We start from the raw sequence: 21,426 nt of genomic DNA on the forward strand, positions 1-21,426 counted from the left end.
AAGCGACGAGTTTAATCTAAGCGTGATCGGTCACTGATTTTCTGCCAGTTTTATAACGAACAACAACTGATAAAACTCGAAAGCACAATTTAACGTCTCTTTTTATTATGCGCCTCGAGAAAATTAACCTTTTGTTTTCGTTACAATAATGAGCAATTTCGGATAAAATATGTATCTTGATACTCTTCTCTAACTCGTTCCTTTGGCTGCGAGATATTTGATACCCTCCTTTGTTCCGATATGATGTAACGGCGGAAAACTCCTTCAGGAATTTAATTCCTCTTATTTAGTCCCACATGGAAGTTTCATGATGGAAACTCACATGTCGGCATGCGAATCGAAACTTTCAGCTCGTTATTTTGCACCTAGCTTTGTTCACGCACTTACATCATAAATATTTCGAACGTTTTTCAACGAAAAAACAAGATATTTTTGACTGTATTAATTAAAAAACTGTGACGCTAATCCGCACCTTGGCACTTTTCACTTAAAAATACAACAATCCGATATCCGCAAATAAATTTTACTTAAGCAATTGCCAACAACCACCCATAAATTCGACGACAGCCAAATCGTTAAAAAGTGAAGTTACAGCATAGAAAGCAACATTCCTACTTGCTCAAGTGTCAAACACAAAAACCAGATGCGATATTTTGGCAAGTTGCTTGTTATTTCCCTCATTTTATTAAATTCCAGATTCAAAAAACACGCACAAAATAATTCGCTGCGCATCTCTCCAAACGATTAAAATTAAAATTTAATAACAATTTTGTAATTTTTTAATATACGAAAGTTAGAGCACGATCTTTACATCCTCACTGGCTTAAAATAACAAAAATGAAAAGATTTATAGGAAGAGCTTGCATTCTGCTTTTTATTATTATTTTTATTATCTTGACAGAAAATATTTTTACGATGTACATTTTGTCAAGTAGAAACGTAAAAATGATATAGAAGATGCTTCACTTGCATGACAATAAAGTCCTACGTTCCGGCAATATCCAATATTTTTAAGAGCTTTGCTAGTTTTATGTCAATAAAAAAAAAAACTCTTGCAGTTTAGTCTTCGATAAAACAACAACATGAAAGGGGTCAAAAAGCAACACTAGTTTACCACTAGATTGTGTATCGGAAGAATAATTAACCCTAAAACTGATACAGTAAAACCTCCCTTAAAGGACACCTCCGAATTACGGACATCACAGAACCTATATTAAAATTTCTACGTCCCATTAGAAGACACCTCTCCACAACAACAATTTTAAATTCCCCATCGGTGTCCGTTGTTGAGAGGTTTTACTGTAATGAAATCGAAAAACAACTAGGACATCAGGTTTTTTGAATATTCCTTATAAAGGATCAGTACATTTGACAATTTTTGCAACATCAAAAATGTTACAGACTGCTTCTTTTTTTGTACTATCAGGGTCAGTTGACCTAATAGTAAACGAATAACATATTTTTCTCCCAAAAACTTTAATATTTCACTTCATAAGACTTTATGGAAATATTCATCATGTTCATTGCTTAAACTTTGTTCAATCTAAACACAAACACAGAAAAAATTAGTATGACTTAATTTACATTCTCCTGATGATAAAGCAAATAAAATATTTAACAATTTGTTAATCACGTCAATAATACCAAAGACACCACAAAAAAGAATGATTCAAAACTTCAAAACTCAAAAATGACACAAAACTGTTTCCTTTTTTGTACTGATCAGTGTCAGTTTCTTTTATTGTAACCAGTTAACATATTTTTATCACAAAAACTTTGGTACCACGTTTCATAAGACTTGATGAAAACGTTTACCATCAGGTTTTATTAGGATAATTTTACCACAAACAAAACAAAAGTTGTTTGGGATTAATTTACATTCACTTGACGATATTTTAAAGCAAACAAAATGTTTAACAATTAGTTTATCATAGAAACAACGAATGCCAAACTAGACAACGGAAACACACTTTCAAAACTTTTAGTGAATGTAATATGTATTAAAAAAACTAAACGTGTGATAGGCAAATGTGCCATATATTTTAGTTAGCAGTAAATAAGCAGAAAACAAAATCAGTATAAATTATCTTTTGGAAAAAGAAAAAAAAAGTAAACTAGTGAATTGTTAAATTACCCGTGGGTCATTACGAAGCAAGTAAAAGTGTTGAAGTCACATCGTCTTGAACTTTTAATGAGTTCGAACTGTTTTATTAATAGTCTCGGTGTGAACAATATTCATCACCGTTCATCTCTCCTATTCTTCAGATTTAAATGGGATTATTAAGCATAATAATCTGAGCTCGGAGTAACTACATATGTATGACGCTGTGATATTGACAATGAGGGAGTTAAGCACTTCATTACATGCACAGCAACGTTTCGCCCTTTAAACCTTAAGACGACGAAACACGTTCCAACATGACGCGCCTCTGTTGCTCTGAATAAAATGACACGAATTACATTAGTAAGGTCCAAAGTTGGAGCAGCAGCGAGAAACTGATGGTCAGCACTTTTACGAAAATATATTTCAAACTGGGAAGAACATTCCGAGAACGCGCCAGTATCATTTCACATCCTATTGAAAAATGAATTCGCTTCTTTGGCCGCAAGGGAGGCGGATATAAAAAATGGCGACTATACATTTTCACTAGATGAATACGTGCAAACGTTTCCAAGAAACAATTGACCGTAGATTGCACGGAATGAAGATTTGCCCATGTATACTATATATCTCAGTTGTTGGCCACGTTGACAAAGCGAATGGCTAAGATCGAGCACGGGCCGCACGTCTTATAGCCTGAAAAATCGACTACACTCATACATAATTCATTCCACAACACGGCTTTTTTAAAGGGGTAGGAAATAAACAAAAAAACATAGAGCCGTTTGCTTTCTTCCAAGGTTTGTCCATCCACGATGACAATTTCTCTCGGCTAATTTGCCATTTCTCACAAAAAAGTAGCGTTGTTAAAAATGCACCATCGCCCTCATCAATTATTTGGGGATCTGACGAAGAGAAACTCGATATTATAAAGAAAATTGAACTTGGCGTAAAGACCCTCGCAGTATACAGACAATAAATTTAAATAATACATCAAAACTTCCCAAAGTAATAATTCTCTCAGTAAACTTCACGGAATTGATATAAAATACATTCAGAACGAAATGAGCATATTTAAGATGCGGCCAGACTTTAGAATTATATGTTTAAAATGGAAACTGTTCATTTATTTACACTTGAGCAACACATCCTGTTTTAATTATTGGCTTGTCAATATTTTTCCCCATTTGTCTAAATAGTAGAACACACAAAGTGTTCAAGAAAAAAAAAGCGAAATCACATTGTTTGTTAAACATAAAATTATGAGAAATCGCTAGCACTCTCATTTTTACTCTGCTGTACTAATTTTTTGATTTCAGAAAATCCTGAGATTTTGTATCTTGTTTCGTCTCGTAAGTTCCAGTGTCTAACATTGGTACTTTTTTTGAGCTAAATATCCTAATAAAAAAAAAAACAGAAAAACCTGAGAAAAAGCAAACCAATTTCATCACAATCACATTCACATTTTCCAATAAGAAATGACGCACTTTGAAACCTCCTGTAGGTTAACAATACCCGTAATGAATGCGAATAAGATATTTTTTGCGGACGATATTCCAGAAAGAATAACATTTTTTGTTAATGTAGCGTGGGGAGTGATGTTTCATTGATTTAAATGTGATGTCTGTGAAAGACAGTATTTCCAATAAAGTGGAAATATAAATTAAACACTTTTGCAATGACGTGTACTTACCCGGCGATCAATTTCATACTAGTTCAAATTATTATATAACAACCTTGTAATAACAGTGTAATTGTATACTACTGTGGTTACAGATCCTAATGAGAGACTTGAAAGAACACAAGTAGGTATTAATGTTCTTGCAAGAAATAAGGTCAGAAAGCAAAAATAATTACTCTCCTTAAATAATTGATTGCTATAAATACCTATTCGCACAGTGAGATTTTAGGAAAACGCCAAAGATACGAAACAGCAGAATTAAAAATCTTCAACGGCAACAGTAAATGTTCTTTCGACTTGTTTCTAAAATAAACAGGTCTTCCAAAAACCATTTTCAACTAATAAATTTCATTTTTTTTGCTAATATACTTACTGATTTCTTGTCCCAGATTTTGAACCCTTTTTATTATTAGATACACGATCTCAAACAAGTAGTTTCTACTGCAAAGAATTTTAGTAGAAACAATCTTTAAAAAGTTATATTATAAATTTTATACCGTCCACAATTTTCAGTTTCATTTATTTATTTAGTATCCTTTAAAAAAACACCACAAAAGGTAAAAACTCCATTTAAGAACGAAAACAGATACCTACTTGTAGGGTACACAAGAAGGTCTCATTCAGTAATTGCTGTATTGTTCTACAAAGTTTACTTTCTATTTTTCCATTCCATGCACTGTTTTTCATAATAACTGAGCGAAAGTAGAATGAACGTTCTAAAATGACCGAATAAATAAAGCGAATTATTTATTACCACTAAACTTATTACTTTTTCTGCAATTTCGCAACACTTGATTTAATTACCTGAAAAAATAACCTCGAATTTATTTAAAAACCTAATTACAGTTTATTTTATCCGGCGATTAAACAAGCAAAAATAAAAGACAATTCATCCCTTCTCAAAGAGTCCATTCATTCAATATAGCCACATCAGTGTTGCCAAAGCAATTTATCTCTATTGTTAAATTGCAAAAAAGTTGACTATAATTGCGCAACGACCATCCAACTTATTTAAAATAATGTGCTGTGACACAGATCTCACAACAAGCTGAGCTTATTATTACCAATGGTAATAAAACCATGACGTTCTTTATAAAGCAAGCCACAATCAATCAATATCGATCATCCTGTGACACCATAACATAAATTACATTAAAAAACAAGGAAAATGATGCTCCGCGAAAGCATGCATCAAAAGAGTAAACATGTTGGAGCGAGGTAAACTAAACCAAAAATTAGAAATTTCCAACATCACCCCATAATTTTTCAGTGGAACGGTTCCAAATATTTCTTTTGCAAATGGTCCGCTTACTAGGCTCACCTTGGCACATTAACTTTTTTCTTATTTACGACAAAATTGCTTATGCAATAAATTTGGTAAACAACTCGTACTAGAATTAAACATTCATAAAAGCCGAGTGAATTAACCCTAAAAACGGTGACGCTTGAAATAAACGAGGTAGAAAGTGCAATAACAATACCTAATTATAGTTTGCAAAAACTCTCATTACAAAAGATAGTGTCTTACATAAGCGCATTTACGAAGACAATATTTGCATGTCTCTGGAAAAGTGCACAAAATAGGTGAATCAAGTTACGGCTCATTAAAAGTGATGAGACGTCAAGAACTATTCCTCAAATAATTGAAGCAATTTATGTTAAGTATAATAGACATACGACTAACGGTCCAAATACGTGTTTTTTATTACACAGCCATCCGAGAAGAGCAAACTTGCTTTGCCGTTTAAGTATGACCGGCTTTAGCAAAGTCGAGGACAACAAGAACTGACTTAAGTCACACAAACACCCGTTGCTTCGACCAATTTCGACTGATTTGGAATAGGTTTTTTCCAACCTCCTCCAAGTACTCTCATTTTATATGTAACACACCAAGGTTGCACAAGACGTTATTGTCTAGTTCATTAATTACTTAATAAGTGCTTTGCTAGTCAGATAGCTGGAACAGCAAATACGTTTATTTTTCGATTAAGAATACATTGTCGTTGGGTTTGGGCTAATGTGATTTTCGATTTGATCGACCTTGCGTGCACGTTCGTGACCTTCATGGTCGGGAACCAGTTGATTTTTTTGTCTCGATGAGTTGTCCTGTCAACTTATGTTATTATAGCGATGTTCGATGCGAAGAATAAGCACAGTACGTTGATAATAACATGTTTTTGCGTCTGCCGAAGTGGCGAACGTATGTTATCTGGTCTGCATTAACTCGCAGTTCAACGACTAATAAAGGCAAACGACACTTGGCAATTTGAAATTAAAATTTAACCGTTTTTCATAAATAAAACATCTGGAAGATGGGCGGCTCTCTTCCGAAATGCCTCCCCAGACCAAACGAACGCAGGTGGATTACCCCTTGACGATGTTGACTCCAAGAGAGTCAACATTCGGGAGGGGGCGCAGTGTTCCAGCATACCTTGAACAATACACTACAAATAGTGCCTGCACAATGGAATCGGATTATAAATGGGAGAACTAGAACGCGTCAACACTCCACGTTTTCTGGGTGATTGATCGGAATCGCATCAACGACAAGACCATGTGCCAGCTTCGGCTAAAATGTCCGAGCTACGAGGAAGACCCTCTGGTATTGATCGAAAAGTCCGGACCGACGTTTCTACCTTGGCGACGCATGCGTCTCTTTGCTAAGGTCAAGGTCATATCAGTATCATCACCGTATATACATCGATAATGTCTTGCATCAGGCCCATAAATTGGAAAAACTATAACTTATTGGCACCAATTCGGGAAAAACCAGCCTTTCTTCGAGTCACTTGCAGGACCAGTCAGGTGAGGAATTTTTCAAATTTTTCACACCTGACAGCTATTTTTAACTCCTTCCTTTTAGAAGTTGTCCCGGTCTGGTAAAGGTCACCACTTCGAAAGAGTTCGAAATTGTGGGATCGTAAAAATCAACTATCTAAATTCTAAAAGTGTTCAGAATAAACACGCTGTTTTATGTACCTGATACCATTCATTTTTTTTCTGATAAAAGGAAAACGAATAATAGGCCATAAAATACAACTGAATTAAATTTGTGAAGTCTGCTTTGGCAACGTTGCGTGTAAATGTCTCGCAATAGCAATCTACTTACGCAACGGCTCAATAAACTTTATTTTACCATTGCGGGTGCTCATATAAAACATTGTAAAACAACCAAGCTGTTTTCCTGGCGATGCACCGGAACACCGACTGATTTCCGGGGCTTTACCAAAATGATGAAAAATCCATAGAGATAAAACAAACTTACACAGATCCAAAAATGGAAATTACAACACCCACATATGAACAAAATCTATTTCCCAATTGCATATTTCAATAAACAAACTGTTCCACTTTCATAATACACAAAAAATATCGAATAAAAATTAGAAATAACTACGGAGGACTATAAGTTAGGAGACGAAATCGCAGGATTTTCTGAACTCTTAACAGAGAGAAAAACAGAAAAATTATTACGAGAAACATGATAAAAAAATCCGTCGCTTGAGCGTCTTTAAACGACTTTGGGGCCAGAATTGTTGAAGGTAGATATGGTCTAGCAGACTTTTTTGTAGGAAATTTAATTCTCTACAACTTCCTAACATTTTTCTTGCATCTGTAACCGTATTCGTAGCGTTTTGAAAAATATGGGGCAGAGTGCAAATTGGTAAAAGTTATTTTTTTAATAAAGTTTACGTATATTTTTTTGCCTTATTATTAAGAATTTAATGCTCTATCTGCTGGTATTTTTTGTTTGCTATGTGTTAACCGTTATACATATACAATATACAACCATTTATTCATTGCTCTGAAAATTTGGACGGTAATGGAACAACTGCGCTCTCTGGCGACATTAACAGAATTATCGAGAACGAGGACGATTTATTTGTACGTCGTTTCATATCCTAACCTTTAGATATCGATAGAATTAACATTACAAAACATATTAATATCTAACACAATTAACGAACCTAAGAAGCTTTTAGCTTATTAAATACTTACCCACAATATTGTATGAAAAACCAAAACAAATTTTCTTTTATCGTAAAATATTGATAGTAAGTATAGGTACTCATTCCTGTTAAATTGAAATCTGTTACTTTTCTATGCAAATAAATTGTATTATGTGTGTTAATCGCTTTGTAAATCCTAGGCTAAAATTCCAACTAATCTAAAATTTCAAATCATGGCCCAACTTTTGGTGAAATACTGACCAGTGTGATTATTAAAATTTGCATTATAAAATTTATTAGCACATTGACCTCTCCACTCTATTAATCTTTTCAAATCAAAAAAAATTCTGTCACCAAAGAGGCCATTACCCTAAAACTGTTACGTGTGTGAAGTGTTTTAAAGTTTACACTTGTTTTTACATTTGAAATAATATATGCCAGTCGTTTTTATATTAAAACAGATAGTTAAAAATAAAACAGAGCAGTCAACATCAAAATAATAAACAGTACATTGCTCTCGCTATCAAAAGCTAAGGCCGTGCGAATAATAAAAAAAAGTTCAAGTTTAAACGGGCTGAAGGTCAAGTTTACAACAAAAATTCCGAATTCGTTAATCTTGAACATTTTGAAATGTCAACGAACTATATCACCTCTAATAATGTCTAAATTATCGGAATGGGTGGGTGAGAAACCATTGTGTTCTATCTGTCCCTCCCATACGGAAAATTGTTTATGAAATATCATTTTTCTTAGTTTAAATGTTAAATGTTCTAGCTTTATATTACCGGAATGCGCCAGTTGGAAAACAAAAATAAATTACATTTAAGAATGGAGGAATATTATTAATGCATGAACAGGTGTCGTTATCAGGAAGTTATTTATAATTTAACAATACTGAAAGTACACATTTATAAATATTGTCCGTTTTATACATGTTTTAAATAGGAAAACGTCACTGCGGTTATGATTTGTCTACAAAATTCAAGAAAAACAACCAGTGACATAATTGCTCAAAATTATCATTTTCAATGTAACAATTTAATTGCAAGATATCAACTTCTAGAAATTCTATAAATATTTTAAATGTTCGAAACTAATCATACTTATTTCAATCACGTGGTATATCTATTTACTGCAAAATTAGTTGCAGGTCCGTTTTTCCAACGCGTTCAATTTCACCTTCACCTCTAATTTTTATTTTTAAAACCAACTAGCTGATAAAACGTGGGAACACGTAAACATTTCTAACACAGCTGCTGTCATTAAAACTATATATAAATTTCCACCGAGTTATGTAAAACAAACAGTCAATTTTACGTTTGTATATGCTGCCAGCCAAGTTGTATCGTAACTTAAGCGAAAATAATGAAAAATCCAAATAAACGACCGAAATGAAACGCTTAAACGTTTACATAAAACATCTTGACAATTTGTCAAAGAAACATACAGCTCGGTGAAGTACATAGCACGTCTTGGATTTGTACCTAAAAATTTGCGCTAATGTATTTTTAGTAAAAATAGTGTTTACGCTAACTTATCGTAATGATTTATAAAAGAAGCCGACTGCCAACTTTGAACTCCATAACCCATTCCGTTATGTAATAGTAAAAAAATACGGTATATGCAACTCTTAAATATGTTATAAGGTAACAATAAGTGTAGATAATACTAATAAAAAATAGTTTAAGTGCGAGTATAATTTACTAGTACAAATATGAAATAGTAAGTTACAAAGCAAGTGAATAGTTAAATCAACGGTAATTTTTACCACTACAAAATAGTTAAGGCCTATTTCACTACTGCAGTAGTAATAAAAACTCGTTCGGGTATTAGTTACCATTTTTTTCTATGGCCAGAAAAAACGAAAAATGTGGAATAACCTTGCCATTGAATGGGAGAAGAGAAAGAATTTGGTAAATGTCATCACCAGAGCGTCACTCAGTGGCACGGCTAAACTTAAGTTAGTTGTTAACCTCCCCCGAGCAGTGTTTTATGGCTCGATTAGGAAATGTTCATGGTTGTTATCGATCAACCCTTGTGCGTACGCTCCTGTTTCTTCCCGGCAAACGGAGGAGGAGGTCCGGATATGCGTGTACGCGGTGTCAGCTGCGTGTGTTTGCCACGTGTGCGTACGACCACCTAGTTCACAATCAGGACTCATTCGCTACGTGTTCCGTTCAAACTCTTCAGCTCTATACCTTGTTATCCCCGGATTATAAGGGTGGTTTCATTGATTTCCTTTTAACATATCTCCTCCGAACGGAAGAGTGCATAGGTGTGATTGATGGCCCGACTTGTATCGAATACAGAAATCGGTTCCATCTACTTTTTTTCCAATTGTGAGCCCACGAGGATCGATAACATCATTTATCCGATGTCTGTGTGACAAAGAATGAAACAAAAGCGGATTCTAGCTTCGAGATCGGTTACTGATGTTTACATATGCTCGCTAAAGTTGTGTGCACGAAGATGCGACGACGCTCTTATTTTGTCAATTAATCTAGATCCATTACGACAGTCACAGAAAGCGTAGCTTCGAACGAACGAGTACCAAGTTCACACTACTACCAAATTAATTACCTACTCTTAATAAAAAATTCATTAGTTTGAGGAAAAACGACTTTTCTAAGTAAATTGCTCCAGCCATTAAAACCGAAAAGTGCACTTTTTGTTTTAATGTTTCTTTTAATTTGCTTTAATTATGTACTATATAACTAAAGGCTATAATGAAAGCTACAATAAATCTTAAGTACCATTTACAACTAGCTTAACGTCACAATTACTATCAAAATAATATTTTTAAGTGTTGACACACTTTAATTGGGACACACCTTTCTAACAGATAAAATTTCATTCATTTAATACTTGCGACAAAATCATTAATTAAATTTTATAAAATAGCGACTCATCAAAATTTCATAAAAGAGCAAGTAAAAAATGACAGTGATAATCCTCAAATAATCATCATGTCAAGACATCGGATCCGTAAACAGAGAAATAATATTATTGTTTTTAATTTAGGTATTGAATGTAATCTCTAATCTACCAGTTTGTTTATAAAACCTAAATGGGTCTGATAATAATTTATCCATATGTTAAGCTTATTATATTATTACATTTTCCATTTGGAAATATTTTTAAAATTGAAACGAATAAGAGAAAAATTGTATAACAATGTGTGCAACTTTATACTTGGTGTAAAAAACAACGAAAAAATCTCATTAGCTCCGTGTAAATAAAAACCATTTCGTACAATAAATGCTCGCTTTAAAAAAAATTAAATAACAACACACAAGTAAAAATGAATAACACATTACTTACACAAATCAAAAATACAGTGTTTTCACGTCGTTCAGAAATACGTATTATCTGTTGTCATTAAACATGACAACAAAATTTACAGAGGAAAACATAAATTCGGTACTGCTAATAGTTTTTGAAAATTTGAAGACGAAAAGTTACAGAAAAGACCACCACCTCCAATAATAAAAATACTAAATAATTACTAATGTCCAGCTGCACCGCATTTGCAAACACAATTGTTGAAAATGGAACAATTTTAAAACTAAAGCTGAAGAACTTAAAACACTAAAAAACTAAAAAGCATCAAATACATGCAGGTAGAGCATTTAGTTTTTAATTGAACATAAACAAAATGCAAAAATTTTATCGTAAACTGCATTAAAAATTTTTTTTTACCAATTTGCACTCTGGCCCATATTTTTCAAAACACTGCAAATCCGGTTATAGATGCAAGAAAAATGTTAGGAAGAAAGTTGTAGAAAATTAAATTTGCTCCATTTTGCAGATGGTTGAATCGTTGAAGATAGAAACATGGTGTTGTGGATTTTTTTAAAGAAAATTTTATTCTCAACAAATTTCTACCTGACATTTTTCTTGTAAATTTAACCCTAACCACAGCGTTTTGAAAAATATGGGTCGAAGCGCAAATTTAAAATTTTAAATATTTTTTAAAATTTTTAATTCAAAATTTAAAATTTTAAATATTTTTAAAAATTTTTAATTCAAAATTTAAAATTTTAAATATTTTTAAAATTTTTTTAAATTTCAGTCGTCAGTTTCTCTCAGTCTGCTAAGTATGCAAAGCTCAACATTTCTGATTTTTTTTTTCAAGTAATTAGTGAATTGGTGAGATTTAATTAAACGATTTGGTGCCGAGATGGTATAACGCTCGTAGCGCCCTCATTTTTTCTATGCCGTATTATTTGTTTGAGTTCAGAAAATTCTGCAATTTTGTATCCCGCTTCGTCTCCTAAGTTATAGTGGTTCTCCGTAACAAGAACATACAAAATTTTTTTATCGAGCTTTTTGCTGCTCAAAAAACTTCGTTTATTCAAATTGAATTTTACAACTCAGCGTTATAAATGGCCCAAACATGTTCCAAATGTGTAGTTTAAAACAACACATAAAATGCCGCTCCAATTAAACTAATTAATTATACCGAGTTTTATAAGTTGTTTGTTGCTAATTTTATGTGTAGGTGGTCACAATAAAATAAATACGTTCTGGATGTGGCTGAAACCTACGAGAACGTTCCGAATGATGAAAGTTGACATGTTTAGCAAACGTGCTATGTTGGCTAAAATTAACAAGAAAAAAGAAAGATATCGATAAATTTGAATAACAGAAGCATGTGACTCGACACTTTGTTACAATAAACTCGCGTTCCAGTCCCCTACAAAAGCATTTCCATAAATTTGAAACAACAACAAAAGATAGTTACACTTTCATACAAAGTAATAAAAATGATAAATCGCCCATTTAACCTACTGTATACATACACACCACCGCTTAGTCCAGGTTTTATTACGACGACGACAATGGGATTAACTTTTCCCTATTTATACCTGTACGATGGTCCCGGTTTTTTTTCATAAAACCATTTCCGTCCTCGAATGCGAAACACCGGCTGGGAAAACCATTAAAATTATATTACCCATAAACCTCTTCGATCACAAGAACGAACATACATGTTATAATTTACGCGAAGACCAATTAAAACAAACTGTTCTCGGTCGGTTCCGGCGTAAAATTGCACGATATGTTTTCAATATTTCTGACATGTGTTTTGTACAGATCCGCATTGAAATATCTTCGGGTCGGTGTGTTGAAAAGCCCCTTTTTTCTTGGACGTCGGGTCTGGTGTCGACAGTTCGACCGGCATTCTTTAAAAACACATGACTAGCTACTGCTCACATGTTCTACAGCTTCCTACATTTTAAATTAATGACGTTGTTTTTTACCGACCACCGGTTCTCCACTTGATACTTGTTTGGAACTCTAATTTAACCTTAATTGATACACAATCTCCCCTTACAAAAAGTACTCAGTTAATTTGTTTATCAACATATTAAAACTGTGTAACTTAATGACTCGGTGATTATAAATAACAGCCTGCTTCATGCGAGCACAGATATGTATTCGGAACTTTTACGTATTGCTTTATTACACTATCCGAATCAAATAAATTTGGTGCCAAAACTGGCGGAAAAATCGATCAATTTTATGGCAAGATGGTGTGGCAACAGGAGATAATGTCGGGAAAATTCATAAAATTTCTAATTAGCCGAGCCGATAATGTACGAGATAACAGGCTATCAACAAGACAGATGGCATACATCCACTACTTATTTCCAAGTTATTTCCAGTAAAAATAATTTGGGGAAAAATCAATGTAGAAGAACAATAAATGTTAAAATGCTCGTTCATAAAACGCCGCTTTATCCTCGCTAAAATCATTGCAGTAGTAAAAAACAACAATAAAGCTTCTGTAAGTATTCGAAGTTTAAATTCGAATTTCCCTTTTGTTTCTTTCCGCTTTTCTACTTCTTTAGAACTGTAAGTGAAGTGATGTTAAATTTATCGTCCTGGAACTATTTTGACGCAAGCTGACCGTACCGTAGGGGGTTGACGAAGGGGTTGAACGACGAAAACGGACTCGGTGGGAATCCCAGGGGTAGTTTGACCCCTGCAAAGTAGGGTGGACAGAGATGGATCAGAACTACTCTAATTCTTTTCGCTAGGCTTTCAAGAATATAAAAGTTTTGAGAAAAGCAATGCTGAGCAAACAACATTGTGTCACTCAATCTAATGGATTTTTAAATTTGTAAACATTCTTTTATCATACTATTTATTTTAAAGCAAATCCGACGATCGATATCCCCAAAAATTGTTTACAAACTGACGTAAATTGACAATCTTATCTCGGAGACGATAAAAATCTGTTAATTCCAGTCTTTCCGATTAAAACGCGTGACAAACAATGAGTGAAATTTATGTACAATCACGACTCGATTCATTTTCCTCGTCTTCTATAGTTTCAAACTTCAAAAATCTTAGGCAGCAAGAAACTTCCAATCATTTTAATAATAGAAATTAAATTTCGCAAACCGTAAATTGTGCGCAATTTATTTCGTAATCAAAATCTTGGCAAAAGGCTGAATATTTGTGTTTTTCTTACGAAAATGAGTGCAGTTATTGCTTATGATGATGTGTTAAATTTGCATAATAAAAAACCTAAAACCACACACACACAACTACAATATAATTAATAAACTATAATAATAATTTAGTTTACTATCTTAGTGCTGCAAACATTTATATTTAGCAAACAGAGCAACCCATATTTCTGGAATTTAATTGTTTGCAGGGATGTCACTACTTCATGACAAAGTAACCCCGAGCTTCGCAAATTATAACCCAAAAATCCGACACAAAAAATAAGGGGAGAGAAAACAAGTTATGAATACAAAGCGAGAATTGAGCATCATTATAACAAGACAAGTGAATATATTTCACATGTCCCCTGAATGACACCAAAAGATCAACCAACAACAAGTGATTGTAATGCGACCAGTTTTAGCCTTTATCCCATGTCATCACTGAAAATGCATTTCCCAACGCTGTAGCGCAATTTTTCCAAATTACGTTAGATTTCATGTTGTTTAGTTGGTAAAGATGATTCTGGTTTTAATTATATGGTATCAGACACGCAAGCTTTTCAATGTAGAAATTACATAAATGAATTTATTAACAACAAAAGTGATAACACACATCCGTCTGTTTACTGAAAATAAACTCTGATGGTTAGTATCTGCTAAATTATGTAACCTCACTTATTGTAATTATTTGAAATTTAGCTGTAAACGAACCAGTTGACAACCTCGCGACCTTTGAATAATTGCATACAAACCACGTACATTCACTTGGTCGTCAATTTAAAAATAACAATAATCACACAAAGCTTTATCACTCGCAATTTTAGCATTTCAATGAATCAGGAAACTTATCTAATCTACAGTTTGTTAACCTCTGCTATTTCATTTCACACCATCATAAAACGGACAACAATCTCGTTGCAGATCTATTACAAAAACACAAATAAATAATGCATTGTCAAGGGAAGCCCATATTAAACCGGCGAACAAAGCTCGATATATCATTTCTCAACAAGTGAAAAACCTCAACTCAGAGAAAAAGACAATATTTCGAACAATGATAAATCAAGATGATACGATAAGAGCAAAAACGTAAGATTAAAAAGTAATTAAAAGTGATGATGCGGAAGAAGCCCAAGGCTACAAAGAAGATTTTCGTGATTCATAAGCCTCGAGGCTTGTGTTTACGACCGGAGAAACGGTGAAAGTAAACTGCAGCAAGCAGGTAGATGTGCTTCTAAGAATATCGCAAGAATCTACCAGAAATTCCTCGACGGACCGACAACATTGAAATATAAAGCCACACCACACCCTAGCGGCTGCTACTAAAAAAGCCAACAACAAAAATATATAATAACCTAATAGAATTACGTGACAGGAATGTGAAGATGAATAGGTAGACATCTCGGAGTGAAACACCATCAAGATGTCTTGTGAATCCAAAAACAACTAAATAGAGGATTTCCTGCCTAATGTAATCTTTATCGCGAACATTGATTCATATTCCAGGTCCGAGACAGTTTCCAAACTTTAATTTAACTTGCTGAAGGCGCAAAATAACATTGAATCAGAGATCACAACGTGCACGAACACATCAAATCAAAAATTTATTGATTAGCAGCACAAAAAATACAACAAACTTCTTTTATGATGGTACTGTACAAAATAATAAAACACTGTTTATGTTAGCATCAATAAATATTTAACTTATCGACAATCAGCCACTTTACTATCTTTCTTCTCATCAAAATAAATATTTGCTCCTTATTATTATTTATATTTCTGATTTACAGCTATTCCATAAAATATCGGTTTTATAAAAAAAAAACACCAATTGCCTGCTAAATAAGAAACACTTCCCAGAAGCATTCATAAATGTAATTAAATTTGACGACTGTCAAGAACATGCTTAAATAATTAAAAGATTTTTCCATTTGCTTAACACGGGAGCTACACAAAAGCTTACAAATGTATACAAAAATTATAATTACACATTAATAAAACTTGACGGTGTGTTTGTGTATTTTCTTATCAAGCTTTCCATAGCCAAACACTTCCAGTATTTTTGGTGTTGGCTGTGTTTAAAACTTCTAGACGTGTAAGCTGACAAATATTTGCGCGTAGTTTTCGATAATTAAACGTTAAATGGCATAACAAATTACAACGCCCTCTCATTCACATATCCATAAATCAGTCATTTAGAGCGTTGAATGGAGAAAGAAATCGGCAAACTTTTTGTTAACTGGCACACCTCCGAATTCATCATTCCGTTAAACGCAAAGACAATAAAAAACGAAAAATCCGCCCTCATCTCTTTGCGTGTCTGTGGCTGGTTATTTACGGCCGTGATGCAAAAATTTATGTGTCCATATCGTTATCGTTCTTATATTGCGATTTAAAAACCATTATTTTCATCGTGAACTTAAATATTTCAATGATTTGAATAATAAAACTCGCGTTTTGTGGGTTTACGAGTTTGGGTTATAAATCTAATTTATTGTAGGTTGATTTTTGTTTTAATAGTGGAATTATTTGTGATTCTTGCTCGATATTTTAATAAAGCCATAAAACTCAACGAATAGCGAAACAAAGTCTGTTAAACGCAGCGGAGTACCAACATCAAAGAAACCTAATTTTTATGGAATAATAGACATCAACCACAAAAGGTAATATCCGTCTTTTGGAGCAACAAAGGAAAACCAATCATTGGAAATCAAAAATAAACAGTATAGCGAAAGCGAAATTAAGAAATAAATTTCAAATTTCTCCAAACACGTCAAAATCAATAAAGGTAATTACAAATGTGCGCCAACCAATGCGGGCGACTACTGATAGCTGATGAATGATTTGTTTACTGCATTTTAATCGAAATGTAAAGCAGTGACAGGATAATGATAAGAAAGCCATTCCAGTTTCAGAATTTTTTAATATGATATTGATAAAAACATTTTCTACATTCTGGTTGCTCGTAAAAGCGCACAAACACACAAATCTTCCGTCCTCCCTCTCACCACAAAAATGCTTGAATTTATGGTAAAAATTAAAAAGAACAAACATGCGGGTTACAACGTTTCCTTGAAATACGTAACGACACATGAAAAATGACACTGTGTATAAATTTTGAATTATACTTAATAGGATTATAAAATCACTCCTCCAACCGTTCCCAGCATGAGTAAAATGAACTGCATTCTCGCCTCATATTACCATGCTCTTTCGACAGATCAAATTCGAAAAAAAAACAACAATCGATAAAAGTTCAAGTAATGTTTACTGATTAACGATACTTAAAAAGCGAAACTGCAATCAATTTTAACGAAATGCACATTGAACGTTACGAAAATAACCGGCAATTTTCAAGCAACCTGAAACAAAAATTTGAGACTGGCACGACACGAATAGATAGAGCGTGAAATGTTAAATTAAAATTATATAACTAGAAAACCTCGTTTTAAACAAAACATAATTAACTCGTTAACAAAATTGGCAATCAAGGACACAGTTATGCAGCGCCTAATCGTCTGATAAGACAATTGATTGTATAAAGGTCGTCGATAAGAAATGGAAACATGTGATTCCCCCGTTGATAAATTTCGTCAAATGAAGGAACAGCTGGCGCCTCCAACCATGTGATTATTTCTTAACATTCCTCATTATTATTTTTTATATTGCTGTATAGATGTCATAAATATAAGGAATAAAATTTATTACCCAATTAAAGTATCTTTATGTAAAAACAACACTACTGAATGTTGTTGTGTGCTAAATTAATGGACAGTAGATGCAAGAAAAATAGGCACTGAAATTACAATACAATACAAAATCATTCGCTGTAATTTTCACCAAATTATAGAGAAGCAATTTCAGGCGTGACCACATAGGGTGAATTATGCAATTTTAAATAGATAGAACAAATGATTAACTGCACGATTTGTTTATTTAAAATCTACGACATTACCAAATAATTTTTTTCGGTGTAAACCATCGACACCTGTTTATAAATTAAAATGTCAATCTTTGTTACTGAATTCAATATTAATAATCAACTGGAGTCATTATTTTCCAACGTCACAACACGACATAATGAAGCGTGGAATAAATTAAAATTTGTATTCATGCATTATATGAACAAATAAAAAAATAAAATAAAAAGAAGACATCGCACATTGCAAAAGGAAAATAAATAGGAGATTTTGTTTTTGAATTGCACTGTTCGCGTCCGTTTATTAGAGAGTCTAAAAGAGAAACAATACCATTGGAAATCAATTATTAATGAAAGGGGTCCGCTTATAGGAGGTGTCCGTTAAGTGAGATTTCACTGTATATAAGTTTGAAGGTAAACCTTGCATAAAAATTGAATTAAGTTTCCAAACAAGGAAAACAACGTGGTTCAAGTTTTACCTTTTTTTAAAAATATTCTAGTACTTTACTGTTTCCAGGTTAGCATGTTGTGCTAAATATTGGTAAAAAATACCAAAATGTAGTAAAAACACTACCAAGTGTCCATGATTCAAGAAGTGGAATATGCATTAAATGAACTTGTTTTAGCATATCTTTTAATTTTATCTCATCTAACAAATATTTGCCGTCTGTACCAACCTCTCAGGTTACTACAGCACTAAAAAAATAAACGATACCGAATTCACAAAATAACGTAAATTCCAACATAACGACTGGTGGTTGTCGTAAAAATCAAAAGTTGGGGTCATTTCCAGCAAAACCGGAAAACCGTGTAATAAAAATCAGAGAGTTTGTATTTTTCTAACGACGGTTGGTAGCCAACCCCAAGCGAAACGGTAAAGAAATAACCTAAATAAACAAAGCCGGTAAGCTAGGGTCCTGGGTAATTTGAAAAAATTGTAATAATAAAGTTATATCAATGAAACACCACAAGAACTGGTGAAACCCTCGCTAAATTATTTACAGGGGTCCGCCTTGGAGTTAGTTATTGGGAATAAGAATAAATCTCGAAACTGTTGATTGAGTGTTTTATTCATTAAATCGATGGAGGAAGAAAATAAGTGATTGTGACGAAAGTGAAGTTACTTATTATAATAAAATTATATCAAACATCACAAGAACAAACAAAAAGAACTGGCGAAACCCTCGCTAAATTATTTACAGGGGTCCGCCTGAAGTTAGTTATTGGAAATGGGAATAAATCTCGAAACTGTTCATTGAGTGTTTTATTCATTCAATCGGTGGAGGAAGAAAATAAGAGACTGACGAAAGTGAAGTTGCTTATTAATTCGAATATCGGAATAGAGTGCTGTGTTCGTATCGAAACAGTTGCATGCAGCATTCGCAGCCCACTCGAATGTAATTGTTGAATGGTAATGCGTCCCTCTCTCAATTAAAGGTACAGAAGGGCCTAACTCCACGTCAACCGTTTATAAAACTCTAATAGAATGATTACTGTGTAACGGAGAACTGTTGCCAAGCGGTTACGGCCTTGTTTGAATGCACCAGGCTGCAGCAGCATCACCTTGGTCGCACCACATCACAAATCACACAAACACAACACAATCCAACAACACTGGCTCCTTCACTCGGGGACTCACCTATTTTTTTCCAGTTCGTTGTGAGATGTCCTGAAACAGAGAAACCCCAGTCACATGTTTGCCAGAACAAAGGAACGCGCACCGTCGGGGGTGTCCCCACTGAACTCACCTATTGCCCTGAGATTTTTTATTCTTTGGCCTTTTTGAAGCACTTCTGAGATCATCGGGAATTCGCGCGGTTGAGGCGTAACCATGTTCAGCTTCTGCAACAACACACAAACATTGATAGCGTCAAAAACAGCTGATATACCAAAATAGTCAATCGCGAGCGTCTTTTGTCCGTCCCCAGCCTACTGACCTCTCTCTCGTCGTTCTATATATTCTGCTGCTTGTAGTAGGACATTGAGGGCGCTCATATTAATGAGAAATTTGATGGAATACTAGACAAAGGACCGTCCCGCAACGAAAACACGTTCCCCACACACACTCGGAACACACTGACTGCCGATTTATCGTATCGATGTATCGTGTGGCGGGCTCGTCGTAGTTGGCACTGAATGCGCAGTGCGTTCAGCGCCGCCCGCGATTCATCGCGATCACCACTCTGTCTCTGGGGCCAACAGCTGGTCGTGTTTACATTCAGACGATGCGATGGTTGGCATTCGTAATCGGGATGGAAAACTATTTTCATTATTGAAAAAACGAACGTTAAATATATGCATTTTTGCAAAGATTTTGACAGACTGGTTTGACAATCAAGGGTGCATGGCATGGCTACCCTGGATATGCAACTGCACTTGGAGCGCCACATAATTAGGTCGCGGCTATTAGGGGAAACACCTAATAGGAATTTTTCCCGGCAAAAAATTTAATTAAAGTTAATATGTACTATTTTATTCTGGAATAAAAAACAGCAGGCTTTAATTAAAATTTACTAATACTGGAGTTTTTTTCATCGCCAGATTAGTAAAAAGTTGAAATTTATAAAATTTAAAAAAAAAAGTTTAAAGTTATACGGCAAAATTAAAAAATAAACGAGTATCTAATTATTACTCAAGAGTAACATATTTCGAACTTAACTTTCGAAAGAATTTGGTAGCCAACTCCTTAACAAAGAAACAGTTTTTATCTGCTTGACCTCATTGGTAATGTTACAATGTTATAATCAAATGGTTAAAATACACGTAATATAATGTTTTTTTTATTTGTTCAAAAGAATTAATTAAGCATCTGCCATTATTTAAGAAGAAAACAACAAACAAATAAAATTGAATTCGTATCTCTTCAATAAAAACTGAAAATAACGAGTAGACAATGTTTTATTTCCTATTATAGTTTTATGATTGGAGTAACAGCTTTCTCTTTGCCAAAAGTCGATCGAGTGGACCATTGACCAAATTTGTCCATGTTGCATGTTGCCAAAATGCTGATGACACTAAATTACGACCCACAAAGGAATCAAACACCATTAATAAACCTAGGATCGGTACCAGCAATAAAGTGATTATGATCTTAATGGGCTATAGTTGACGTCATAAATTACGTCGTATTTGAAGATTATGGTTTAGATACATGCCTGAGACTTGTGGTAAAAATAATGCTTATAATAATTACGAATAGATAAAAAACTTATTTCATGATGAAGCTGAAAACTTTCAAAAAGTACGAGTAATTTTGTCTTCAAATCAAGTCTATAATAAAAGACCTCCATTATGTCTTCTCTGGTAAATTGTTT

General features: G+C 33.7%; 1 protein-coding gene across 1 annotated transcript in view; it reads right to left on the reverse strand.

The window, feature by feature from the left end:
* Positions 1 to 20,264, reverse strand: part of LOC103312112 (max dimerization protein 1) — a 130,981-nt gene extending 110,717 nt beyond the window's left edge. Inside the window, exons 1-3 of the mRNA XM_064356062.1 lie at positions 20,050 to 20,264; positions 19,861 to 19,954; positions 19,752 to 19,781 (exon numbers count right to left, since the gene is read on the reverse strand). Coding sequence (XP_064212132.1) covers positions 19,752 to 19,781; positions 19,861 to 19,954; positions 20,050 to 20,107 — 182 coding nt within the window. The 5' untranslated portion in view covers positions 20,108 to 20,264. The remainder of the gene's footprint in view (positions 1 to 19,751; positions 19,782 to 19,860; positions 19,955 to 20,049) is intronic.
* Positions 20,265 to 21,426: the final 1,162 nt, after the last annotated feature.

The sequence above is a fragment of the Tribolium castaneum genome, chromosome 4 (genome assembly GCF_031307605.1).
Source record: "Tribolium castaneum strain GA2 chromosome 4, icTriCast1.1, whole genome shotgun sequence".
Taxonomy (NCBI): Eukaryota; Metazoa; Arthropoda; class Insecta; order Coleoptera; family Tenebrionidae; genus Tribolium; species Tribolium castaneum.